This window comes from Mixophyes fleayi, chromosome 5 (genome assembly GCF_038048845.1).
Source record: "Mixophyes fleayi isolate aMixFle1 chromosome 5, aMixFle1.hap1, whole genome shotgun sequence".
Taxonomy (NCBI): domain Eukaryota; kingdom Metazoa; phylum Chordata; class Amphibia; order Anura; family Limnodynastidae; genus Mixophyes; species Mixophyes fleayi.
In genome coordinates this window covers 187,350,603-187,373,207 of record NC_134406.1, presented here as the reverse complement: position 1 = coordinate 187,373,207, position 22,605 = coordinate 187,350,603, and the positions used below count along the sequence as shown (strand labels likewise).

The 22,605-nt window shown below is 40.4% G+C and overlaps 1 protein-coding gene across 1 annotated transcript in view; it reads left to right on the top strand.

Moving 5' to 3' along the window:
- LOC142159505 (cytidine monophosphate-N-acetylneuraminic acid hydroxylase-like) overlaps nucleotides 1-22,605 on the top strand; it is a 158,814-nt gene that overhangs the window by 26,703 nt on the left and 109,506 nt on the right. Inside the window, exons 5-7 of the mRNA XM_075214400.1 lie at nucleotides 14,514-14,704; nucleotides 18,770-18,917; nucleotides 19,760-19,841. Of these exons, the coding sequence (XP_075070501.1) occupies nucleotides 14,514-14,704; nucleotides 18,770-18,917; nucleotides 19,760-19,841 (421 nt within the window). The remainder of the gene's footprint in view (nucleotides 1-14,513; nucleotides 14,705-18,769; nucleotides 18,918-19,759; nucleotides 19,842-22,605) is intronic.

Here is a 22,605-nt window from a genome sequence, read left to right as displayed (position 1 = left end):
AGTAGAAATGTTGTATATAAATTATATACATTGTCACAGAGGTGCTTTATAAATATAATGGGCCTGCCCCCTACCCTCATGTGACAAGGAGAAAATGATGGGAGAACCGAACACATGTTGATATATACCCTCCCTACTTACTCTTGTCACATATGTTCCCCCACCATTCTCCCTTTGTCACATGTGTCCCAAAACACAACACATAAGCTACAAGTTCCTACCTGTTTCGGTCTCCAATGGAGGAGTGTTGCTACTCCATATGGGAAGGCACTCTGTATACAGTATGCCAGTGACTACCACTGATTATGTCACTGGCACTTTGCACAGTAACACATTTTATTATTACATTTTTATTGAATTCATGTCATTAACAGAGAACCAAGTAGCAACTACAAATCAATACGTATTATTAGGTAAACATTCTGTACAGATTGCACAGTGCACATACTGATGCAAAAATCCTGAACTGTCTGATATACACAGGGCCGGATTAACCAGAGGTCTAACTGGGCTACAGCCCAGGGGCCTCGGGCATCCAGGGGGCCCTTGACAGAGTTCAGCAGAGGTATTGACCGGGACGGGGGCGGGGGCACCCCCGGCCCGATCAATGCTGAGCTCTGTCACTGCAGTCCTCCTTCTCCGGCGCTCAGTAATCTCCTTACTGAGGAGATCTCGCGAGAGTGTCACGAGATCTCCTCAGTAAGGAGCTTACAGCGCGCCACGGAAGGAGGAGTGCAGTGACAGGAGAGGAGAAGGTAAGCGCTTGGAGGGGAGGGAGGGAGGGAGGGGGGCGGTCGGCTAACAGGGGGGCCAGGCTGCTAATGGGGGGGCCTCACGGGGGAATGGGGGCCCCATTAGCCCAGGGGCCTCCATCCCGTTAATCCGGCCCTGGATATACAATACAATTTAGGTACAATAATAATTATTTATAGTAATATTTATATACACAAATTAGTAAAAACATTTAATCATTTGGGTGCCCCAAAAAAGTATTCAATAATATTAGTTTTTCACCAATATCATTATCAAAGTTTGTGCATATAATGTGACTATATAACAGAGATAACATGATTTTGGTCAAATACATTCTGCATCAATAAATCAATAGAAATTTTGTTTATTGGTTGTTGCAGATTAATTTATATTCACCTTTTTACATGCTGCCAATAGTGTCATTTTTTGTGGCATGGTCATGGCGTGAATTTAACTTCAGTAAAATGGCGGCATGTTTATGTATGTATTGACTATGTTTTCGGGTGGACAGGAAGTTGAGCTTTGTTAGATCGGTGTTAGGCCTTATATAGTCTTTTGATTTTTTTCCTTTTCAAATGTTGTAAAGTAGATTTGGGGTCTGTCATTGAAGAACAATGATCATAGACATCCTATTAAATAGTCATTCTATTCAGTATTAACACCTTCAAACTATTGGGCCATTTAAAATAAGCTACTCTAGAGTACCATAACCAAATAACTGTTTACGGACAGTCAATACATTTGGCAGCTGTGTTTTACCAAGCACACTGCTATTACCAGAACCCTGCTGTAAATGACAGCCAGCTTATCCAGTCTTGGCAGGGGAGGGCTGGCAAATTTTAGCCTGGGGTCAAGACTCAACTAAGCAGCCTATTTTAAAGGGAACAAAATGCAGGTGGCCCAGAGACCCAGCCCAAGGTAATCCACTATGGGGAAATCCCGGGGAGCAGATGCCTCCCTGCCTCCCAGCCCAGCCTGCCCCTTGGACTAGGAACTGTTTTGTTTTGTTCCTATCCACATATTCACAACATATATTGTATATTTGCTGTGGTGTGGGTGTTACTTGCTTGTGCAATCTGTATGGTGAGAAAAAGAGTCTGGCGTGTGTACTCCCCTCTGTGGGGTACTTGTCTTTGTTATTTTTTGCATAAGGAGGGGAGTGTCAGCAGTTTGAATGGATGGTTTTCCTGTCTTTGGGATGTTGTCCTGTAGTTGTCTTTCTGTTGTCTGTGTTTTTCTTGTACTCCATGGATTTTGTAAAGAGAAAAAAAAAAAGAAAAAAGAGACTTGCCTCTTATGGGCAACTTGCTTGTTCAATGTGTGCGGCTGTTCAAAATGTATTTCTGTAGGTAGGTATGAGTCGTGAAAAATTATACTAGTCGTTCTTGCAGGGAAGTTCTTGTAGTTATTTCCTGAAAATTGTATCTGTTATCCTTGTAGTCAGTTTCTTTCTTCTGGCTTTTTAAGGTCTTCTTTCAGGTTATAATTTATGGTCTTTTGCAATGGTTAATAGCTCTTTAGTGAATTGTGTTTAGGGTGTTTAGGCAATGTGTGGTTGTCTATAGCCTTGTTGGGAAATGCCTAAGGAGTTAAACTGTCTAATAAGGCTGATCACAAGGCTAGTTTGTGTCTATAACTCTTACTGTTTTTTGGGAGCCCAAATGTTTAAAGCAAACAATGTTTATGGCTCACAATGCTTGTAGCATGCACTGTCTATAACAGTTTATGGCTCACAATGTTTATGGCTCCGAGTGTTTATGGCTCACAATGTTTATGGCTCACAATGTTTATGGCTGCGAGTGTTTATGGCTCACAATGTTTAAGGCTCACAATGCTTGTAGCACGCACTGTCTATAACAGTTTATGCCTCACAATGTTTATGGCTGCGAGTGTTTATGACTCACAATGTTTAAGGCTCACAATGCTTGTAGCACGCACTGTCTATAACAGTTTATGGATCACAATGTTTATGGCTCACAATGCTTCTCACAATGCTTGTAGCACGCACTGTCTATAACAGTTTATGGCTCACAATGTTTATGGCTCACAATGTTTATGGCTCCGAGTGTTTATGGCCCACAATGTTTATGGCTCACAGTGCTTGTGGCTCCACAATCTTGTACTCTGGAAGAGATACACTGATTTCATCCTCTTCCTCTGGAAAGGAAATCATGAAGACCTTACCATATTCACCAACTACATCAACAACAACAAGATGAATCAACACTTTTTTATCACCAACACCAGTGGGACATTTCTTAGATCTCACTATCTACATAAAGTGTGAGAATCTACACAATAAGACCTATATCAAGACCTACATCAAATCAGTAGATTTCAAAAACTGCATCCCAGCAATCAGCAACCACTGCAGACTCTGGTTGCAGAACAGCCCCAGAGAACAGTTCAAGAAACTACAAAAAACTGCTCAACTTTTCCAAAACTTTGAAAAAGAAAAGAAAGTACAAACACTCTTTCTCCTCAGTCAAGAACTGGAAAAAAAACAACATTTAAAGCGATCAATTACTCACTTAAACAGTGAAAAAAAACATGACATAAGCAAAACAACCACCATTCATCATCCAGTGCAATAGCCACCACAAATAAACTGAAGAAAATCCTGAGAAGACATTGGCATATCATCTTTCAGGATAAGAAATCGAAGGATGCACTCCCAGAGAGACCTACAAAAAAATGCACAGAACTTCAAGAAAGTGTTCACATCACACTTCATTCCGACCAAAAAAACAGGACCAGCACCTGGCAAGGAGAAAGAAAAGACTGTGTATATCACTGCAACAGATGACAAGTGCAGAACTAGACAACCATCACAAAACAATCATCAAGCACCATAAACCAAACCTACAAGTTCAGAAAGAAAATCACTTGTGAACTCACGGGTGTTGAATATCTCCTAGAATACCGCTGCCGTTTACAACACATAGGAAGGACAATAAGAACCATGGAGATCAGAATATCTGAACACATCAGAAACATTAGAAATGAAGTACAGACTCACAGCGTTTCCAAACATTTCAGACTACACCACAACCACGACCTATCAGGACATTCCTTCCTGGGCATAAAACATAGAAAGAATCCCTGAAGAGGAGAAGACTTTGTGACACATATATTCTGGTAAGAAGGAAGATAGATTCACATGTTGGGCACCCTCGTACTCAAAGTACTCAAGGGTTTGACTTTGGAACCTTCCGATGACCAACCAATTCACCCTATCTGTCCATCTTTCAGAAGCACTTACCCTCTCTGAGATCCACCACTAACATCCAGATACCCCATCATTTAAGCTTAGACTACAACCCTCCCCACCCCATAGGAGCATCCCTCACTGCACCCTTGCAGGTCTGACTCAATTCCACCCACATCCTTCGCAACCAACCATACTTCAGCTCAACTATAAAATTTAGACCCCCCCCCAGGTATCCCTTCTTTTTACCATTAACCAGCACCTTAGCCTAGTCAACTGTACTTTATCCCCTTACTTTTTGGCCTCTTACTCACCACCACCTTTCCTACCAGCCCACTCAACTACAAACATACATCATTAAGCACCACCACACTTCACTACTCCAGACCTGTATTTAATCAGCATCCCATACCCAACCACCATATACTAATATGCGACAATACCCCTTAGATATTTATCTTCTCCCACCCTCCATGTTCGGCAACGCTATCAAGCCACACCCCTCTCATACCCACATCTTGCACGCCCCCACGCATATAACCTACTTTGTTCATCTAACACAGGCAATTTCATTCCATGACACATTCATTTATTTTCATTCATATTGTCTTACATTCAGATTAGCGCATCAATAGATAACTTTTTTCCGGACTCTACTACACTTAAATCACAACAAGCATTTATCTGCCGCGACTATCATCCACAATGCCTATTCCCATTGGGTATAACACTGTCACCTGGAATGCCCATATCATACATACAAGTTGCCCTCAGATAGGGTCCCCACCTTTCTCCCACTCTCCCACCCCCTCCAATTAGCAATCTCCACACTGTCTCCTCCTCCTCCTTCTTCTCCTCCTCCTTCTCCTTCTCCTTCTTCTCTCCAATACATAACTTCTTTCAACCAACACTACAGATAAATCGACATACACTTTACATCCCTGCTCCTCTGACATCTCCTAACACTGAGTCCACTACAGGGAGACAAAAGAAATGCACTGGCAGTCCACCTAAAAACCAGAAGTACAGGAAATAGAAAACATTCTGCGTTCCAAAGAAGACTGTACTGCTGGCAACAAATACATAGACTCGACTCTAACCTACATCACCCAGGTGTGATTCCTGAAAATAGAAGTGCTCTTATGAGAGCACTTCCCTCTCCAAACTACACATACACCACTACCACCAGTGAACTCCCTAGCCTCCGACATACAGCTTCTGAATGCCACACAGCACTAGCACCATACAGCCTCATTCAACACTACTTATCCTGCTACACTCATACTTTTACACAGACTTCATGATTTAGACACTGACTTTAGATCAAACAGGATAAATGTTTAAACACTTAGGGGTAAATTTATCAAGCTGTGAGTTTCCGGTGGGTTTGAAAAGGGAGATGTTGCCTATAGTAACCAATTAGATTCTAGCCATCATTCTGTAGAATGTACGAAATAAATGATATCTAGCATCTGATTGGTTGCTAAAGGCAACATCTCCACTTTTCAAACCCGCAGGAAACTCGCAGCTTGATAAATGTACCCCTTAGTATCTATTTCATTATAAACACTATACACAAAGTACTGAGGGATCATTGTGACCCACAAATATTGACAACCCATTAACAAGCCTACTGTAGACAAAACTTTGTGAGCCATAAGCATTGCTATAGATATTACGTGTAATAAACATTGAGAGCCTTTACTTTTTCATTTTACTTATGTTCATTTATTTATATTTATTTTATTTTATTTTTAATTTTACACTTTGCTTGTTGTCAAATTACTGATACCGCCTCACACTATATAAAACACCTAGTAGACTTTATCTTCATGTTTATCAAGTCTGTTTAGTAAGTTGCGCTCCCTATATGCTATTTATTATAACTTTTCTCAAGTGAAGCAGCATAGTACTTTAGCAGGAGCTCTCATTCATCCATTTTAGATCACACCACCACAACCGCTACGCCACGGAAACCCCCAACACATTTTAATCTGCAGGACGGGAACTCCTGAACCTTCTGTTATGCAGCAAGTACTTTGCAAGACCTCTCACAAGCTCAGACAGCCAAGAACCCCTTTTCTCCAGTCTATAAATGTTGTATGTTGTATGTTTCTACTAGAGATGAGCGCACTCGGATTTATGAAATCCGAGCCCACCCGAACGTTGCCGATCCGAGTCAGATCCGAGACAGATCCGGGTATTGGCGCCAAATTCAAATCTAAAACTCTGACTTATAATCCCGTTGTCGGATCTCGCGATACTCGGATCCTATAAATTCCCCGCTAGTCGCCGCCATCTTCACTCGGGCATTGATGAGGGTAGAGGGAGGGTGTGTTAGGTGGTCCTCTGTCCTGCTATATCTCGTGCTGTTCAGTTCAGTGCTGTGCTGTGCTGTGCTCAGTCCAGTGGTGCTGTGTCCTGTGCTCTGTCCTTCTGAGGTCAGTGGTGCTGCTGGGTCCTGTGCTGTGTCCTGTTCAGTCCAGTGGTGCTGTGTCCTGTGCTCTGTGCTTCTAAGGGCATAGTTATTTCCCCAATATTCCCCTGTGTTTAAAAAAAGAAAAAAAAGTTATTTAAAAAAATACAAAAAACTAATTTAATTTTTTTTTAATTACCACAAAATTTGCACAACCAATCCTGCAGTATAAGCCCATTGGTACTGCAATATTACCAAGTTCACACATTCAGCAGTAAAAGTCCAGTGGTACTGCAATATTACAAAGTTCACACATTCTGCAGTATCAGTCCAGTGGTGCTGTGTCCTGTGCTCTGTCCTGCTGAGTTCCGTAGTGCTGCTGGGTCCTGTGCTGTGTCCTGTTCAGTCCAGTGGTGCTGTGTCCTGTGCTCTGTGCTTCTAAGGGCATAGTTATTTCCCCATTATCCCCAAGTTTTTAAAAAATAAAAAAAAAGTTTAAAAAAAAATAAAAATAATTTTTTTTAAAAAAAAATATAATTATAACCAAATTTACAAAACCAATCCAGCAGTATAAGCCAATTGCTACTGCAATATTACCAAGTTCACACATTCAGCAGTAAAAGTCCAGTGGTACTGCAATATTACAAAGTTCACACATTCTGCAGTATCAGTCCAGTGGTGCTGTGTCCTGTGCTCTGTCCTGCTGAGTTCCGTAGTGCTGCTGGGTCCTGTGCTGTGTCCTGTTCAGTCCAGTGGTGCTGTGTCCTGTGCTCTGTGCTTCTAAGGGCATAGTTATTTCCCCATTATTCCCAAGTTTATAAAAAATAAAAAAAAAATTATAAAAAATATTAAAATATTTTTTTTTTAAAAAAAAAGTAATTATAACCAAATTTGCAAAACCAATCCAGCAGTATAAGTCCATTGGTACTGCAATATTACCAAGTTCACACATTCTGCAGTATCTTGTGCTACATATAATGGAGACCAAAAATTTGGAGGATAAAGTAGGGAAAGATCAAGACCCACTTCCTCCTAATGCTGAAGCTGCTGCCACTAGTCATGACATAGACGATGAAATGCCATCAACGTCGTCTTCCAAGCCCGATGCCCAATCTCGTAGTACCGGGCATGTAAAATCCAAAAAGCCCAATTTTAGAAAAAGTAGCAAAAAGAGAAACTTAAAATCATCTGAGGAGAAACGTAAAGTTGCCAATATGCCATTTACGACACGAAGTGGCAAGGAATGGCTTAGGCCCTGGCCCGTGTTCATAACTAGTGGTTCAGCTTCACCCACGGATCTTATCCCTCCTCCACCCCCCCTACAAAAAATTGAAGAGAGTTATGCTGTCAGCAACAAAACAGCAAACAACTCTGCCTTCTAAAGAGAAATTATCACAAATCCTCAAGGCGAGTCCAAGGGTGTTGGTGGTTGTCAAGCCTGACCTTCCCATCACTGTACGGGAAGAGGTGGCTCGGGAGGAGCCTATTGATGATGTAGCTGGCGCTGTGGAGGAACTTGATGATGAGGATGGTGATGTGGTTATTGTAAATGAGGCACCAGGGGGGGAAATAGCTGATGTCCATGGGATGAAAAAGCCCATCGTCATGCCTGGTTAGAAGACCAAAAAATGCACCTCTTCGGTCTGGAGTTATTTTTATCCAAATCCAGACAACCAATGTATGGCCATATGTAGCTTATGTAAAGCTCAAATAAGCAGGGGTAAGGATCTTGCCCACCTAGGAACATCCTCCCTTATACGTCACCTGAATAACCTTCATAGTTCAGTGGTTAGTTCAGGAACTGGGGCTAGGACCCTCATCGGTACAGGGACACCTAAATCCCGTGGTCCAGTTGGATATACACCAGCAACACCCTCCTCGTCAACTTCCTCCACAATCTCCATCAGATTCAGTCCTGCAGCCCAAGTCAGCAGCCAGACTGAGTCCTCCTCAATACGGGATTCATCCGAGGAATCCTGCAGCAGTACGCCTACTACTGCCACTGCTGCTGTTTGCTGCTGTTAGTCGGTCATCTTCCCAGAGGGGAAGTCGTAAGACCGCTAAGTCTTTCACAAAACAATTGACCGTCCAACAGTCGTTTGCCATGGCCACCAAATACGATAGTAGTCACCCTATTGCAAAGCGTATAACTGCGGCTGTAACTGCAATGTTGGTGTTAGACGTGCGCTCGGTGTCCGCCATCAGTGGAGTGGGATTTAGAGGGTTGATAGAGGTATTGTGTCCCCAGTACCAAATCCCGTCGAGATTCCACTTCACTAGGCAGGCGATACCAAAAATGTACAGAGAAGTACGATCAAGTGTCCTCAGTGTTCTAAAAAATGCGGTTGTACCCACTGTCCACTTAACCACGGACATGTGGACAAGTGGTTCTGGGCAAATGAAGGACTATATGACTGTGACAGCCCACTGGGTAGATGCATCCCCTTCCGCAGCAACAGCAACAGCTGCATCAGTAGCAGCATCTACAAAATGGCTGCTCGTGCAAAGGCAGGCAACATTGTGTATTACAGGCTTTAATAAGAGGCACAACGCTGACAACATATTAGAGTAACTGAGGGAAATTATCTCCCAGTGGCTTACCCCACTTAGACTCTCATGGGGATTTGTGGTGTCAGACAATGCCAGTAACATTGTGCGGGCATTAAATATGGGCAATTTCCAGCACGTCCCATGTTTTGCCCACACCATTAATTTGGTGGTGCAGCATTACCTCAAGAGTGATAGGGGTGTGCAGGAGATGCTTGTGGTGGCGCGCAAAATTGCTGGACACTTTCGGCATTCAGCCAGTGCCTACCGCAGACTAGAGGCACATCAAAAAAGCATGAACCTGCCCTGCCATCACCTCAAACAAGAGGTTGTGACACGCTGGAACTCCACCCTCTATATGCTGCAGAGGATGGAGGAGCAGCAAAAGGCCATTCAGGCCTACACAGCCACCTACGACATAGGCAAAGGAGTGGGGATGCGCCTCAGTCAAGCGCAGTGGAGACTGATTTCCGTGTTGTGCAAGGTTCTGCAGCCATTTGAATTTGCCACACGAGAAGTCAGTTCCGACACTGCCAGCTTGAGTCAGGTCATTCCCCTGATCAGGCTGTTGCAGAAGCAGCTGGAGAAAGTGAGGGAGGAGCTGGTAAGCCATTGCGATTACACCAAGCATGTAGCTCTTGTGGATGTAGCCCTTCGTACGCTTTGCCAGGATCAGAGGGTGGTCACTCTTTTAAAGTCAGAGGAATACATTCTGGCCACTGTGCTCGATCCTCGGTTTAAAGCGTATGTTGTGTCTCTGTTTCCGGCGGACACAAGTCTACAGCGGTGCAAAGACCTGCTGGTCAGGAGATTGTCCTCTGAAGAGGACCGTGACATGCCAACAGCTCCACCCTCATTTTCTTCCACATCTATGGCTGCGAGGAAAAAGCTCAGTTTTCCCAAAAGAGGCACTGGCGGGGATGCTGATAACATCTGATCCGGACTGAAGGACCTGCCAACCATTGCAGACATGTCTACTCTCGCTGCATTGGATGCTGTCACAATAGAAAAAATTGTGGATGATTACTTTGCTGACACCATCCAAGTAGACATGTCAGACAGTCCATATTGTTACTGGCAGGAAAAAAAGGCAGTTTGGAAGCCCCTGTACAAACTGGCTCTATTTTACCTGAGTTGTCCCCCCTCCAGTGTGTACTCGGAAAGAGTTTTTAGTGCAGCGGGGAACCTGGTCAGTGAGCGGCGAAGGAGGTTGCTTCCTCATAACGTTGAAAAAATGATGTTTATAAAAATGAATAATCAATTCCTCAATGAAGTACAGCACTGCCCTCCAGATAGTACAGAGGGACCTGTGGTTGTGGAGTCCAGCGGGGACGAATTGATAATGTGTGATGAGGAGGAAGTACACACTGTAGGGGGAGAGGAATCAGAGGTTGAGGATGAGGACGACATCTTGCCTCAGTAGAGCCTGTTTTGTCTGTACAGGGAGAGATGAATAGCTTTTTTGGTGTGGGGGGACAAACAAACCAATCATTTCAGCCAAAGTTGTTTGGTAGGCCCTGTCGCTGAAATGATTGGTTTGTTAAAGTGTGCATGTCCTATTTCAACAACATAAGGGTGGGTGTGAGGGCCCAAGGACAATTCCATCTTGGAACTTTTTTTTTTGCATTATATGACCAATCAACAGTCATTTGCCATGTTCAAAAAGTAAAACCAAATTTAAACAAATTCAAGAAATTAAACCAAAAGTAAAATGCCCTGTCATAATTTAAAACAAGAGGTATTGACGTGCTCTAAAACTACTGTATTGTTGTTTATATTTTATAAACAATACACTTGAAAGCTTGAGTCTTTCAATGAAAAAGTAACTGTCCACTACACGAATATTTGCAACAGGAACAATTTTAGGGTTAAGAAAGTCAACTAATAACACTTCGACGCTGTCTGTCTTTATAAACACTACACTTGGAAGTTGGAGGAGGTATTGTGGCCCCGGCACCAAATTTACTACCGGGGCCACTCCACTGTGCAGTCCATATTTAGGTGTATCAGATATTAAACAACGGTGACAGTTGATGCCCAATTTTTTAATTATATTGTTGGCGCTGTAAAAAATTGTGTTCCGGGCACACCACACTACGCAGTCCATACCCTTTTTTGGTGGAATTCTGACCCGTCGAGGGTTTTTTAATTATATTGTGGCCTCGGTACCAAATTGTGTACCGGGGCCACCACACTACGCAGTCAAGATAGATAGATGCGTATCATAGATAAAGTACATTCAGTGGTGTGGGGCAAATTGAAAAATATTCAAAATGCACTGACATTATCAAAAACAAGAGGTTTTCACACGCTGAAACTCCAACATGTATATGATGGAGAGGATGGAGGAGCAGCCATATGTGCAGTGTAATGCAGACCTGTTGAAGGTTTTTTTATATATTTTATTGTGGTGCCCAGTGCCCACTACTCTACGCAGTCCAGATACTATTTTTGGGTGTAATTCTGACCTGTTTAAGGTTTTCTATATATTTTTTATTGTGGTGCCCAGTGCCCACTACTCTACGCAGTCCAGATACTATTTTTGGGTGTAATTCTGACCTGTTGAAGGTTTTCTATATATTATATTGTGGTGGCCAGTGGCCAGTCCTCTACGCAGTCCAGATACTATTTTTGGGTGTAATTCTGACCTGTTTAAGGTTTTCTATATATTTTTTATTGTGGTGCCCAGTGGCCAGTCCTCTACGCAGTCCAGATACTATTTTTGGGTGTAATTCTGACCTGTTGAAGGTTTTCTATATATTATATTGTGGTGGCCAGTGGCCAGTCCTCTACGCAGTCCAGATACTATTTTTGGGTGTAATTCTGACCTGTTGAAGGTTTTCTATATAATTTTTATTGTGGTGCCCAGTGCCCACTACTCTACGCAGTCCAGATACTATTTTTGGGTGTAATTCTGACCTGTTGAAGGTTTTCTATATATTTTTTATTGTGGTGCCCAGTGCCCACTACTCTACGCAGTCCAGATACTATTTTTGGGTGTAATTCTGACCTGTTGAAGGTTTTCTATATTTTTTATTGTGGTGCCCAGTGGCCAGTCCTCTACGCAGTCCAGATACTATTTTTGGGTGTAATTCTGACCTGTTGAAGGTTTTCTATATATTATATTGTGGTGGCCAGTGGCCAGTCCTCTACGCAGTCCAGATACTATTTTTGGGTGTAATTCTGACCTGTTGAAGGTTTTCTATATAATTTTTATTGTGGTGCCCAGTGCCCACTACTCTACGCAGTCCAGATACTATTTTTGGGTGTAATTCTGACCTGTTGAAGGTTTTCTATATATTTTTTATTGTGGTGCCCAGTGCCCACTACTCTATGCAGTCCAGATACTATTTTTGGGTGTAATTCTGACCTGTTGAAGGTTTTCTATATTTTTTATTGTGGTGCCCAGTGGCCAGTCCTCTACGCAGTCCAGATACTATTTTTGGGTGTAATTCTGACCTGTTGAAGGTTTTCTATATATTATATTGTGGTGGCCAGTGGCCAGTCCTCTATGCAGTCCAGATACTTTTTTTGGGTGTAATTCAGACCTGTTGAAGGTTTTCTATATATTATATTGTGGTGGCCAGTGGCCAGTCCTCTACGCAGTCCAGATACTATTTTTGGGTGTAATTCAGACCAGTTGATGGGTTTTTAATTATATTGTGGGGAACACTCCTCTACGCAGTCCAGAAAGATACCTCGTTGCAACGTTTTGTACTAAAAAAACAATATATATTGTGAGGTGTTAGGTGTTCAGAATAGCCTTTAAATTAGTGGAAATTATTGTTATTGAATGTTATTGAGGTTAATAACAGCGTAGGAGTGAAAATAAGCCCAAAAACTTGATTTTTACACTTTTTAGTTTTTTTTCAAAAAAAATCCGAATCCAAAACCTTAAATCCGAACCAAAACCTTTTGGCAGGTGTTTTGCGAAACAAATCCGAACCCAAAACATCGCGAAAATCCGGATCCAAAACACAAAACACGAGACCTCAAAAGTCGCCGGTGCACATCCCTAGTTTCTACATCACTTTGCATTACAAAGGTGAATCATGTGATGTTATATCCCCTTGCTGAAGAGCAGGTTAGATGAGCGCAGAGGATGCCTGAATCACAAAGACTTCCTAAGGTAGCATATTTCAAAGCAAAATGTGTCTAATAGTAGCTTGCTTTACATTGGATCTATGGATTTTGGCTATAAGGGGAGCAACTTGAGTTGGTTAAATAAAAACAAGTAAAAGTAAAAAAAGCACAAACACATATTATTAAAAACAAAAATCTCTCCCTATCCCCTTCCTAGTAGAATCCCATTCTTCCCATTTGTCTTATGTCTATTACAATTTAAAATTTATATGTTTGCTTAATTTTGCTACCAAAATAGATATTTGTTTTGAATATGTGAAAATTGGTACACAAGTTTTGGTCAGTCAGGTGTTAGTAACCATGCAAATATCCATGTACTGGCAGGCAAGGGGTTGATGGACCCTGTCACCAGTGGCCCGAACTCTAAGAGTCTCATGCATTTGTACTGCGAACAATAGCAGGAATAGAGGCACCTATGAAGAAAGCACATTTAAGCTTAGGCGGGGGCATCTCACAATTCATCCAGCACTTCAATATTAGCATATGGGCCAGTTTTATGTCAGGAGCAACAAGAGTAGCGTAGAGAAACTGTAGACAGTGTTAGTATTACAGTCTCTTTGCCTTATTCTTATACAATATAATTATGTAATAATTATATTGTTTAAAATAGTCATATACACAAGAGAGAATAGTGTCTGAACAGTGTTATTATTAAATTCAGATGTCGCATTGATGTGTAAAAATGATTAAATACAGATAAAAATTAAATTTAGTGAAATTAAATTAAGTGCAAACACCTGTTTTTTCCGTTTAAAAATCATTTCCTGCTGCAGTCCAAATGGAAACATCAATTAAGTAATGCAAATAGACAGCTGCAACATCTTATAATGCAGTGTCACACTAATGAAGTTAGCACTATCAATTGGAGAAGTGAATCCGCAAACATCCAAACAGAAGCCTCTAGTTACCGCTGCTAATCGTCATCATCATCAATGCATTTCATTGCACCAGCCCTCCAGCACCCCAACAGACACGCATCCTGACAGCTGTATATGCGTCTGTGTCCAAGTATTAACAAGGCACTTAATTACAGCCAGATAAAGCCCATCATCCCACATCTTTAAAACAATGTCCTAATGTCAAGAATTGCATGTAAAAAAAATGTTATTTAACCTTCTCTGATATCATTGTCCTTGACCCTGTGTACCTATCCCCCAATCCACACAGCGCCTTTCTGTAAAACAAGTCTGTCAAGTTGCCACTCACACTCTGCATGCTGAGATGTACCAACATCCTAACATGGCAACATGCTGCAAAGAAGGTCATGATTGACATATTTATTTTAGCAAAGCTCTTCAGCTATTCTAGATATATTTTTCAGCTCAATAATTCATAGCTTTTGAGATACACAAATGTCAAAAATTGCTTTACTTATTGTTTAAAATCACAAATCTGTGTCCTAGTAAATAAATAAATGAGACTGAAACCATTGGTTATGTTTTGCAGATTACCTATCTAACTCATGCCTGCATGGAAGTGAAGCTTGGTGAGAAGTATATGATCTTTGATCCTTGGCTTATTGGACCAGCTTTTGCTCGAGGATGGTGGTTACTTCATGAGCCTCCTTCAGATTGGCTGGAGAGACTGTGCCGTGCTGACTTAATTTATATAAGTCATATGCACTCTGATCATCTTAGGTATCTTTCAAAATCAGCAAATGTTTTTACAGGAATATGATCTATTACCCAGAAGGTTTGGGACGTATGGTTCTCAGGATAAGATTTTGTTTCTGTAAGGGGGGCATCGGTCCCCCAGGCCGCTCAGTTTATCCATTGTTAGGGCCAGCCGCCCAGCTCCCCCTCCTCTCCGGCTGCAATATAACCTAATTATTACCTGGCGGCCGCATCACATGACATGCGATGCGGCCGCCTCAGCGCACAGGCGGGCGCATCACATGGCACGCGATGCAGCCTGCGCCTGGCCAAAAGGCATATTTAGCAACAGTATTTATACAATATTTTGCACTACAAGTGCTTTGGGGTATACCATATTCCCCAGTGTGAAACACTAATTTTTCTGGCTGTCAAAAGTGATATTTATCAGCAGTATCTATCTATACAATATTTTGCACTACAAGTGCTTTGGGCTCATTAAAATGGAATCAAAGCAGTCCACATATGAGCAGAATCAGCAAGCAGGTGCTGGCACCAGTCCTGATGGTAGTGTTCCCAGTACGTCATCTGGTAAATCCTATGTAAAAGTACATAGTCTTTTTAAATCAAGGAAAAAAACACGCACCAAAAAAAAAATTGGAAACATTTGGGAATTTGATGTAAATTATGATCATTTAAATTATGTTAAATTAAAATTTAGAGAATATAATTTATCTTCATGCTAAGCATTGAATGTGATATTTTAGACATTGTGGTGGAAGGTATGGGCAGGGGTTGGATCAACACTTGTGACAGAAACTTTATAAAAAGAGCTGTATTTTGTATTTTACAATATATACCATCTGAACTTCTGGATGATCTCTAGTACCTCTAACTAGTGTGTAAAGGTCCTTATAAGGACCTTTGAGCAATAATCCATCACTGCTTCAAGATTCTGCCTCAAGGTAATTGCATGCTGTATCCTATGACTAACAGGTACAAGCTTATACTCTAATGCGTTCCATGGCTATCACATGTTTAACAAAGCATCTCAGTGTTAAACACTCTGCCCGCTATCCAGCAGTCTTGATCCTGTTAAAAAATATGGTGAGCATTGCATCATGCCGGATTTGTTGCCTAGGAAGAGCAGCCAGCGTCCTTTATCATGTCATGCAACAGCAGATTACAACCTGATATATCACCTAATTCTTGATCTGTTACCAGTGTCCTTTCCCTGTCAGGTGACAATGGATTGCACTCTCATGTATTTAGAAATTTGCTACATGTCAGATCTGTAACTGGCATTCTTTTCCTGTCAGCTGGCAGTAGTGTGCTCTGATGTGTTTAGTTATCAGCCAGTGCCTCTTCAGCTCTCAGTCTGGCAGCATCAGCTTTCACTTGCTGCACTCATGCAGCTAATCATCCTGCAATTTCTCATTGGTTCTGCTGGCTTTTTAAACCCCTACCAATTACCATACCAAAGCTGGTGATAGTTCTTGCTTGACCTAGTGTGCCTTGTATCCTAATCTGTTCTGTTCTCAATGTTTGACCTGGATTGTTTAAAAGATACTCTGCATTCTCTTGCTCTTGACCTTGGCTTGTTGAATGGATCAGCATATATATCTCTACCTGCCCTGAACCCTAGCTTGTTAAAGGAACTGCTGTCCTATTCTGCTCCTGACTTTGGCTTGTCTATTGCTCTGCATTAATAGACAAGTCAGTCTGATTCTCATACAGAAAAAAAGAAAGGGACTAACCACCGCACAATAGAATTGCAGCCAATGCCCATATCAATGAGGGTTCCACCAAGGTACCCTCTACATAACATATAAAACTCAAAGCAGATATAGCAATACAGCGCTAGTCTCTTGTACATAGAGAGATACAAATAATATATGTATCTTCAAAAACAAAAGTAAAATATTTGCGTATTCAATAAACTCTAATATCAGATACACACTAATATCAGATAACACCCATTTTTATAACATTAAGGACTATATGATTACCTTGTATTCAAGATCATTTCTGATATTGGGGTAACAGCAGTGTTATAGATCATTAGCCCCTTTCATTTATCGAGGTGTGTATATCATAACATGGTTGTCTATATTTAGTATGAATAATGGGATTAAAGGTTTTTTTTTCCACGAGATACTGCGCACCAGTCCTCGTTTTGAGAACTAGTCTTGGATCACGGCAAATGCGATTGATGACACTGCGAGTCAAGCCTCATTCTGGGATCGAGACTTGAGTTTCGGAAGTGAAGTGTGAAGATTGCTTCCAACTATTATTGTTATTACCTCTATAAAAGGTTGCAGAATGACACATGTACACTACAAGCCTTGAGAAGGACCGTGAATATAAGGGTTGAAACGCATTAGCATGAGTGAGTGATAGGACAACTCTTCTGGGGTCCAGCACAAGTTTACATCTCTGTGAAAGGGAAACGGCGTAGATTTGCATACTACATGCTGTTGTACTTTGTGACTCTGGTAGGCGGCCTTGCCACTTCTATATATGTGCTGCAATCGTGGATTGTGACTTGATCTGTTTTATTATTGTTTTTAAACTCATTTTATTAAAGGATAAATCACTATGTTATCCCTTTTGTTTCCTTCATTCCCCTTTTCTCCATATCATTTATTGGAGCACAAATACATTAGGGAATAGTACAAGACAGGACTAAAGAAAATAATTTATGTGTGGAACATAAGTGCCTGTTGTTACCCTGAAGCCTCTAATTTGCATTCATTTGTGTAAGTTTACTCACGAGAGGGGCTCCATATTCCAGGTGAAGGAGTTCTACTCTAAATTAATACACCTTGATTAATCTCTATCTCTACATCTCCTATTCTGTTTTGTACTTATCGGTTGAGGACTGTGCTATTACTCACCGTTTTTGATATTGGGAGTGTGGAAGTGTCATCTACACCAGGTGTATATGTATTCCTGAACATATTACACTATTGTTTTGTTTTTGTTTTTTTCTCTTCATTTCAAGGCTATCATTGTACACCCTTGCATATCAGCTTTAAAGACCACATTGTAATATATATACTAATGGACACTTGAACATTGCACTTTAAGAGACTGACTGAGATTAATACACAGATATTAGTGTGTATTGAATATGCAAATGTTTTACTTTTGTTTTTGAAGATACATATATTATTTGTGTCTCTCTATGTACAAGAGACTAGCACCGTATTGCTACAGTCTGATTCTCAGTTTACTCTGCTGTTACCATCTAGGTTGCACACTACCTCCTATAATGTTCTGTCCACTTCACTGGGTAATAGTGAGAACAACAACTACTGCTACTCGGCTTTTGTCTTGGGGGCAACTGAGTACTGTGGAACATATATAGTTCCTTAGAAAGGGGGCTGCTGAAGGTGAACATCTTGCAAAGGGGATCTAGTAGGATCACATGACAATTTGCACTTAACAGATCCATGGTAAGCTGCCAGGAGGCACCAAACAGCTCACAGCTAAGAGGCGCTCCAGCAGCTATACCATTTACCCAGAAGAAAGACGTTCCAGGTGCTTGTGAACGAGCCTGATGGTGGCAGCACTCTCCTCCTACAACTATTGTACAGCTGGCATTCGCAGATGGCGAGTGTCGGGTAGCAGGTGTCACCAGTAGGAGTGGTCAGTAACAGTTGGTTATTAATTGTGAGACAAAAACCCAGATAAACTGTGTAAGGTCCCTCTTACAGGGATCGCCCCCCAGACCAGGTGACAAAGTAAGTACATCCATTCACATGGGAAAATATGGTTCTCATTCCAGAATAACTTATGCCTACACATTTTATTTATTATTTTCAATATGTTAAACTCAATTTCTATGCAGTATATATTTTCTCTATAAATTCCATATAATCTCAGTAAGCACAATCACTATCATCACTTTACAACATGACACTAGTGCAACACTTGTCCAGAATGTTCACCTTGTCCCCATTCCCAGTTTTGGAAACCACTGTTACAACAAATTGTAGGTAGCATACTGTGCTGCAGACTATGAACAATATAATAGTAAAAATAAAAGCTTTAAGCATTTCCGAATAAATACCAAATAATACTAATCATGTCTCTTCTGATATCTAGTTATCCTACACTCAGGAAACTTTCCGAGAGAAGACCGGATGTCCCAATATATGTTGGAAAGACTGAAAGACCTGTGTTTTGGTATCTGGACAAGAGTGGAGTTACGCTAACAAATGTCAATGCTGTTCCTTTTGGAATTTGGCAGCAGGTCAGATGACTCTTTTTATTAAAATTTGTGTTGCAAACACAAATGTACATTTTCAGACTTGCCATTTATTGTTGCTAAAAGTAAATCTTATGTAACAAGTCAGTGGGTGAAAAAGCTGTTTTCTTCATGTAAGCTACTAAAGTCTGTTACATCAGTTTTCAGTACTACATGATGAATGTTAAAAAAGTTACCTATATAAAATATACATGTAATTCTTTTATTATACCATAATCTTGGACATAATCAAATGGCTGGGATTAGATGGTGAAAGAATGAATTATATGTATGTTTACACTTCCATTTAATATGTAGAATTCAAAGAAAGAATGTCTCTTTAAAATTATTGGTATAAAATACTATTGCTTGCTGTTATATATCATCTTTGACAAACTACTCTCAGAGGAAAATTAACAGACAAATTATTTCTAATCAAATGTACAAAACAATGATTTATATAAATGTTCTCATAACAAAATATTGTAATTATAAGATTTGTTGATGATAAACTGCACTGATGTAAGTAATATGTATGTAAATAAGGGTATATAAACTGCTGCTTGTTGAGATTGAAAAAAGCCATCTTAAAGAAATAATGGCTGTGTTTGATGGCTTCAAAATAAATATATTTCTTTGTTTTTAAATTTTGTGTATTTACTGTATATATAATAAAAATTGCTCTGATAACTTACATAATTGACTAATGATATTTTCCCACCACAATGGTTACATGCTTTTGTTGTCCCTTATTCCTCTGTAATAATAATAGTAATGGTAATAATACATGAACAAATGCACCTATTACTAACCCTAGCACCTAATAGTATGCAAAATGTTTGTTTTAGGTAGATGAGCATCTTAGATTTATGATCTTGATGGATGGAGTTCATCCTGAAATGGACACTTGTATCATTGTAGAGTACAAAGGTAATGATGTACTACATTAGGTTACTTGACTAAATATATCAATAATTAAAGTTTATATATGAATGCAAATCACAGTATGAGTTTTAAAACAACAGATTATAATGCTTTATAATAATGATTCTTATATTGTAAATGTAAACATATGAATACCCAGTATTGCAGTTTTATTCAACAATACTTGGGTTAGACATTAACAAAGGGTGGATAAACTGTGTAACAAAACCCAAAGAACTTGTTACACACCAGGGTTAATGATTAATAATGGAAAGTCCTCAAGAGGTTTTCCTAAAAAAGGTTTGGGAGAGATGCTTAATCCCTTTCAGCCCAGATAATGTTGGAGCTACATTATGATGTTCTTGGCCCTTGAATTGCATTATATAGGTCTTACATCTAATACATTTTGTCCCCTCAGACAATATAACCAAAGTAGCAGTCCCTGGGAACCACCTTTTTATATGGTTCCAGCTTTTAGATCACTAGACACAGTGTTGTATTACAAAATATCTGGGTAAAGGTCAGTCAACGGACTGTCATGATCTGCATCCTGCAGCTCCTGTCTGCCAGGTACTTGGTTGGACCTTTGTATATATCCATATCCTGCCTGTAGTACCACTGTCCACCAAAGGGGCCATTGTGGTGCTTAAACTGCTCTTACCTGCCAGAGCTGCCTCGATATTGCTAGAAGCTTAAACACCTGCCTCTGGCCTATATAAGCCTGCCTGTCCCAAGCAACCTTTGCCAGATCATCTGTTGCATTTACCTGTGTTGCTGTTCCTGTTCCCTGGCTTCTGTTTGCTACATGTTCTCTGAATTCTCCAGAACATCTATCTGCAGATCATCACAGCCACTGTGTCTACTCCACTATCCTGTGGTAACGTTCTGCAGATTATTGCTATCTGTTCTCCCAATCTCCAGCACATCTATCCGCAGATCATCACAGCCACTGTGACTACTCCACTATCCTGTGGTAACGTTCTGCAGATTATTGCTACCTGTTCTCTGAATCTCCAGCACATCTATCTGCAGATCATCACAGCCACTGTGACTACTCCACTATCCTGTGGTAACGTTCTGCAGATTATTGCTACCTGTTCTCTGAATCTCCAGCACATCTATCCGCAGATCATCACAGCCACTGTGTCTACTGCACTATCCTGTGGTAACGCTCTGCAGATTATTGCTACCTGTTCTCTGAATCTTCAGTGCCTTGCTCTGCAGACCGTCACACCTTGTGTGCCATCTCCACTACTTTGTGGTAAAGTCCTGTGGTACATTCTGCATCTGTTATCCACTGTTCTTTTGCTATTTCTGCCATACCCTACGATACTGCAATTTGAAACCTGTGTAACCGGTGTTAATAAAGACCTCTGTGGTTTATTTATTGGGAATCCTGACACGGACTTCAACATCTGGGTGAAACCATTTTGACCTCACTGCCACATTATCACAGACTCCAGCTACAGGGGTGCCTCTGGGTGCAATGTTAAGTCACTGACAGCAAATTCTATACTAAAGTATGTTCAGACATGCTGCAAATGCTTGTCATCACTTCTCTCCGCTAGCTACCGTGACTCCTCCTGCACACTGTCTTATTTTCCCATATCTTTGCATATAGCCTTATATAAAAGTGTGTAATTCATGTAACTTCCCTCTATATAAAAGGACTTTTATACATTCCACAATTTTTTTGTATTGACCTTTTTTGCCTATTGGGTCAACTTTTTTTTTTTACTCAACAGTGTAATTTACTTAACAGTAAAAAATTTAAAACACATATTGATTCCTTTCTAATCACTTATAATGCTTTTTATCCTTTTCACTTTATTTTATATTTCACTGAAGAACTTTCAAACAAACAAGTAACAATGGAATTAATAGATTTCCATACATTTTAAGAGACTTGTATTAAAAGTAAAATTTTAAACGTTACTCTCTTGGTGCATGCCAATGAAATTACATCTATTTTTCTATATATTTGTATTTGCTCTTAAAAAGTCATAAAGATAGCACCTTCCCACCATTATAAATAATGAATTTCAGCATTAAAGAAATAAGGAAAGCAGAGAGTTCAACTGATATAGAATAATAACTGGTGAAACTGTTATCCCCCATTTTTCCTTTTGAGTCATAGAAATGAAATTTTTGACATTGACATCCTATTGTAAAGTGCGCAATAAAATAATTAGCCATTACTAATTCGCCATGTGCTGTACAGTCATAAACTAACTCCCTATGTCTTCTGTCAACCTATATTGAGAATAGTGGGTAGTTAGATGTATGGGCATGTTTGAGTTAAAGAAACTCCCCTTAAAGGTTGACATATACTATGCAATACTGATAGTGAATCAGTAAATTGACCTATCCATTACAGCATGTGTAACCCTAGATGAGTCTGTTAATGATTTAATCAAAATAATTCTGATCGTTATCAGGCATGACCGTAAGTCTGGTCAGAAGATTATTACTATCTGCTTATGTGTACAGTCATCTTCCAATATCACTTTTGAGTACTGAACATCCAGATCTCCTCACATGTGGCCTACTTGGATAATGATTTTGTTACTGGGTGTTGAGGTCTAACAGTAGGAGGGCAGTGTGTATGACTTCATTTAGTTTTATTGATCTCTTACAACCTTAGAGCAGTAACAGGACTCGACTGGACATGTACAGTTATACCGTTAAGATGCATCTACATGCACACACATCTCAAACACTCTGGACACTGACACAAATATACACACTCATTATATTTTCTCCATATCCA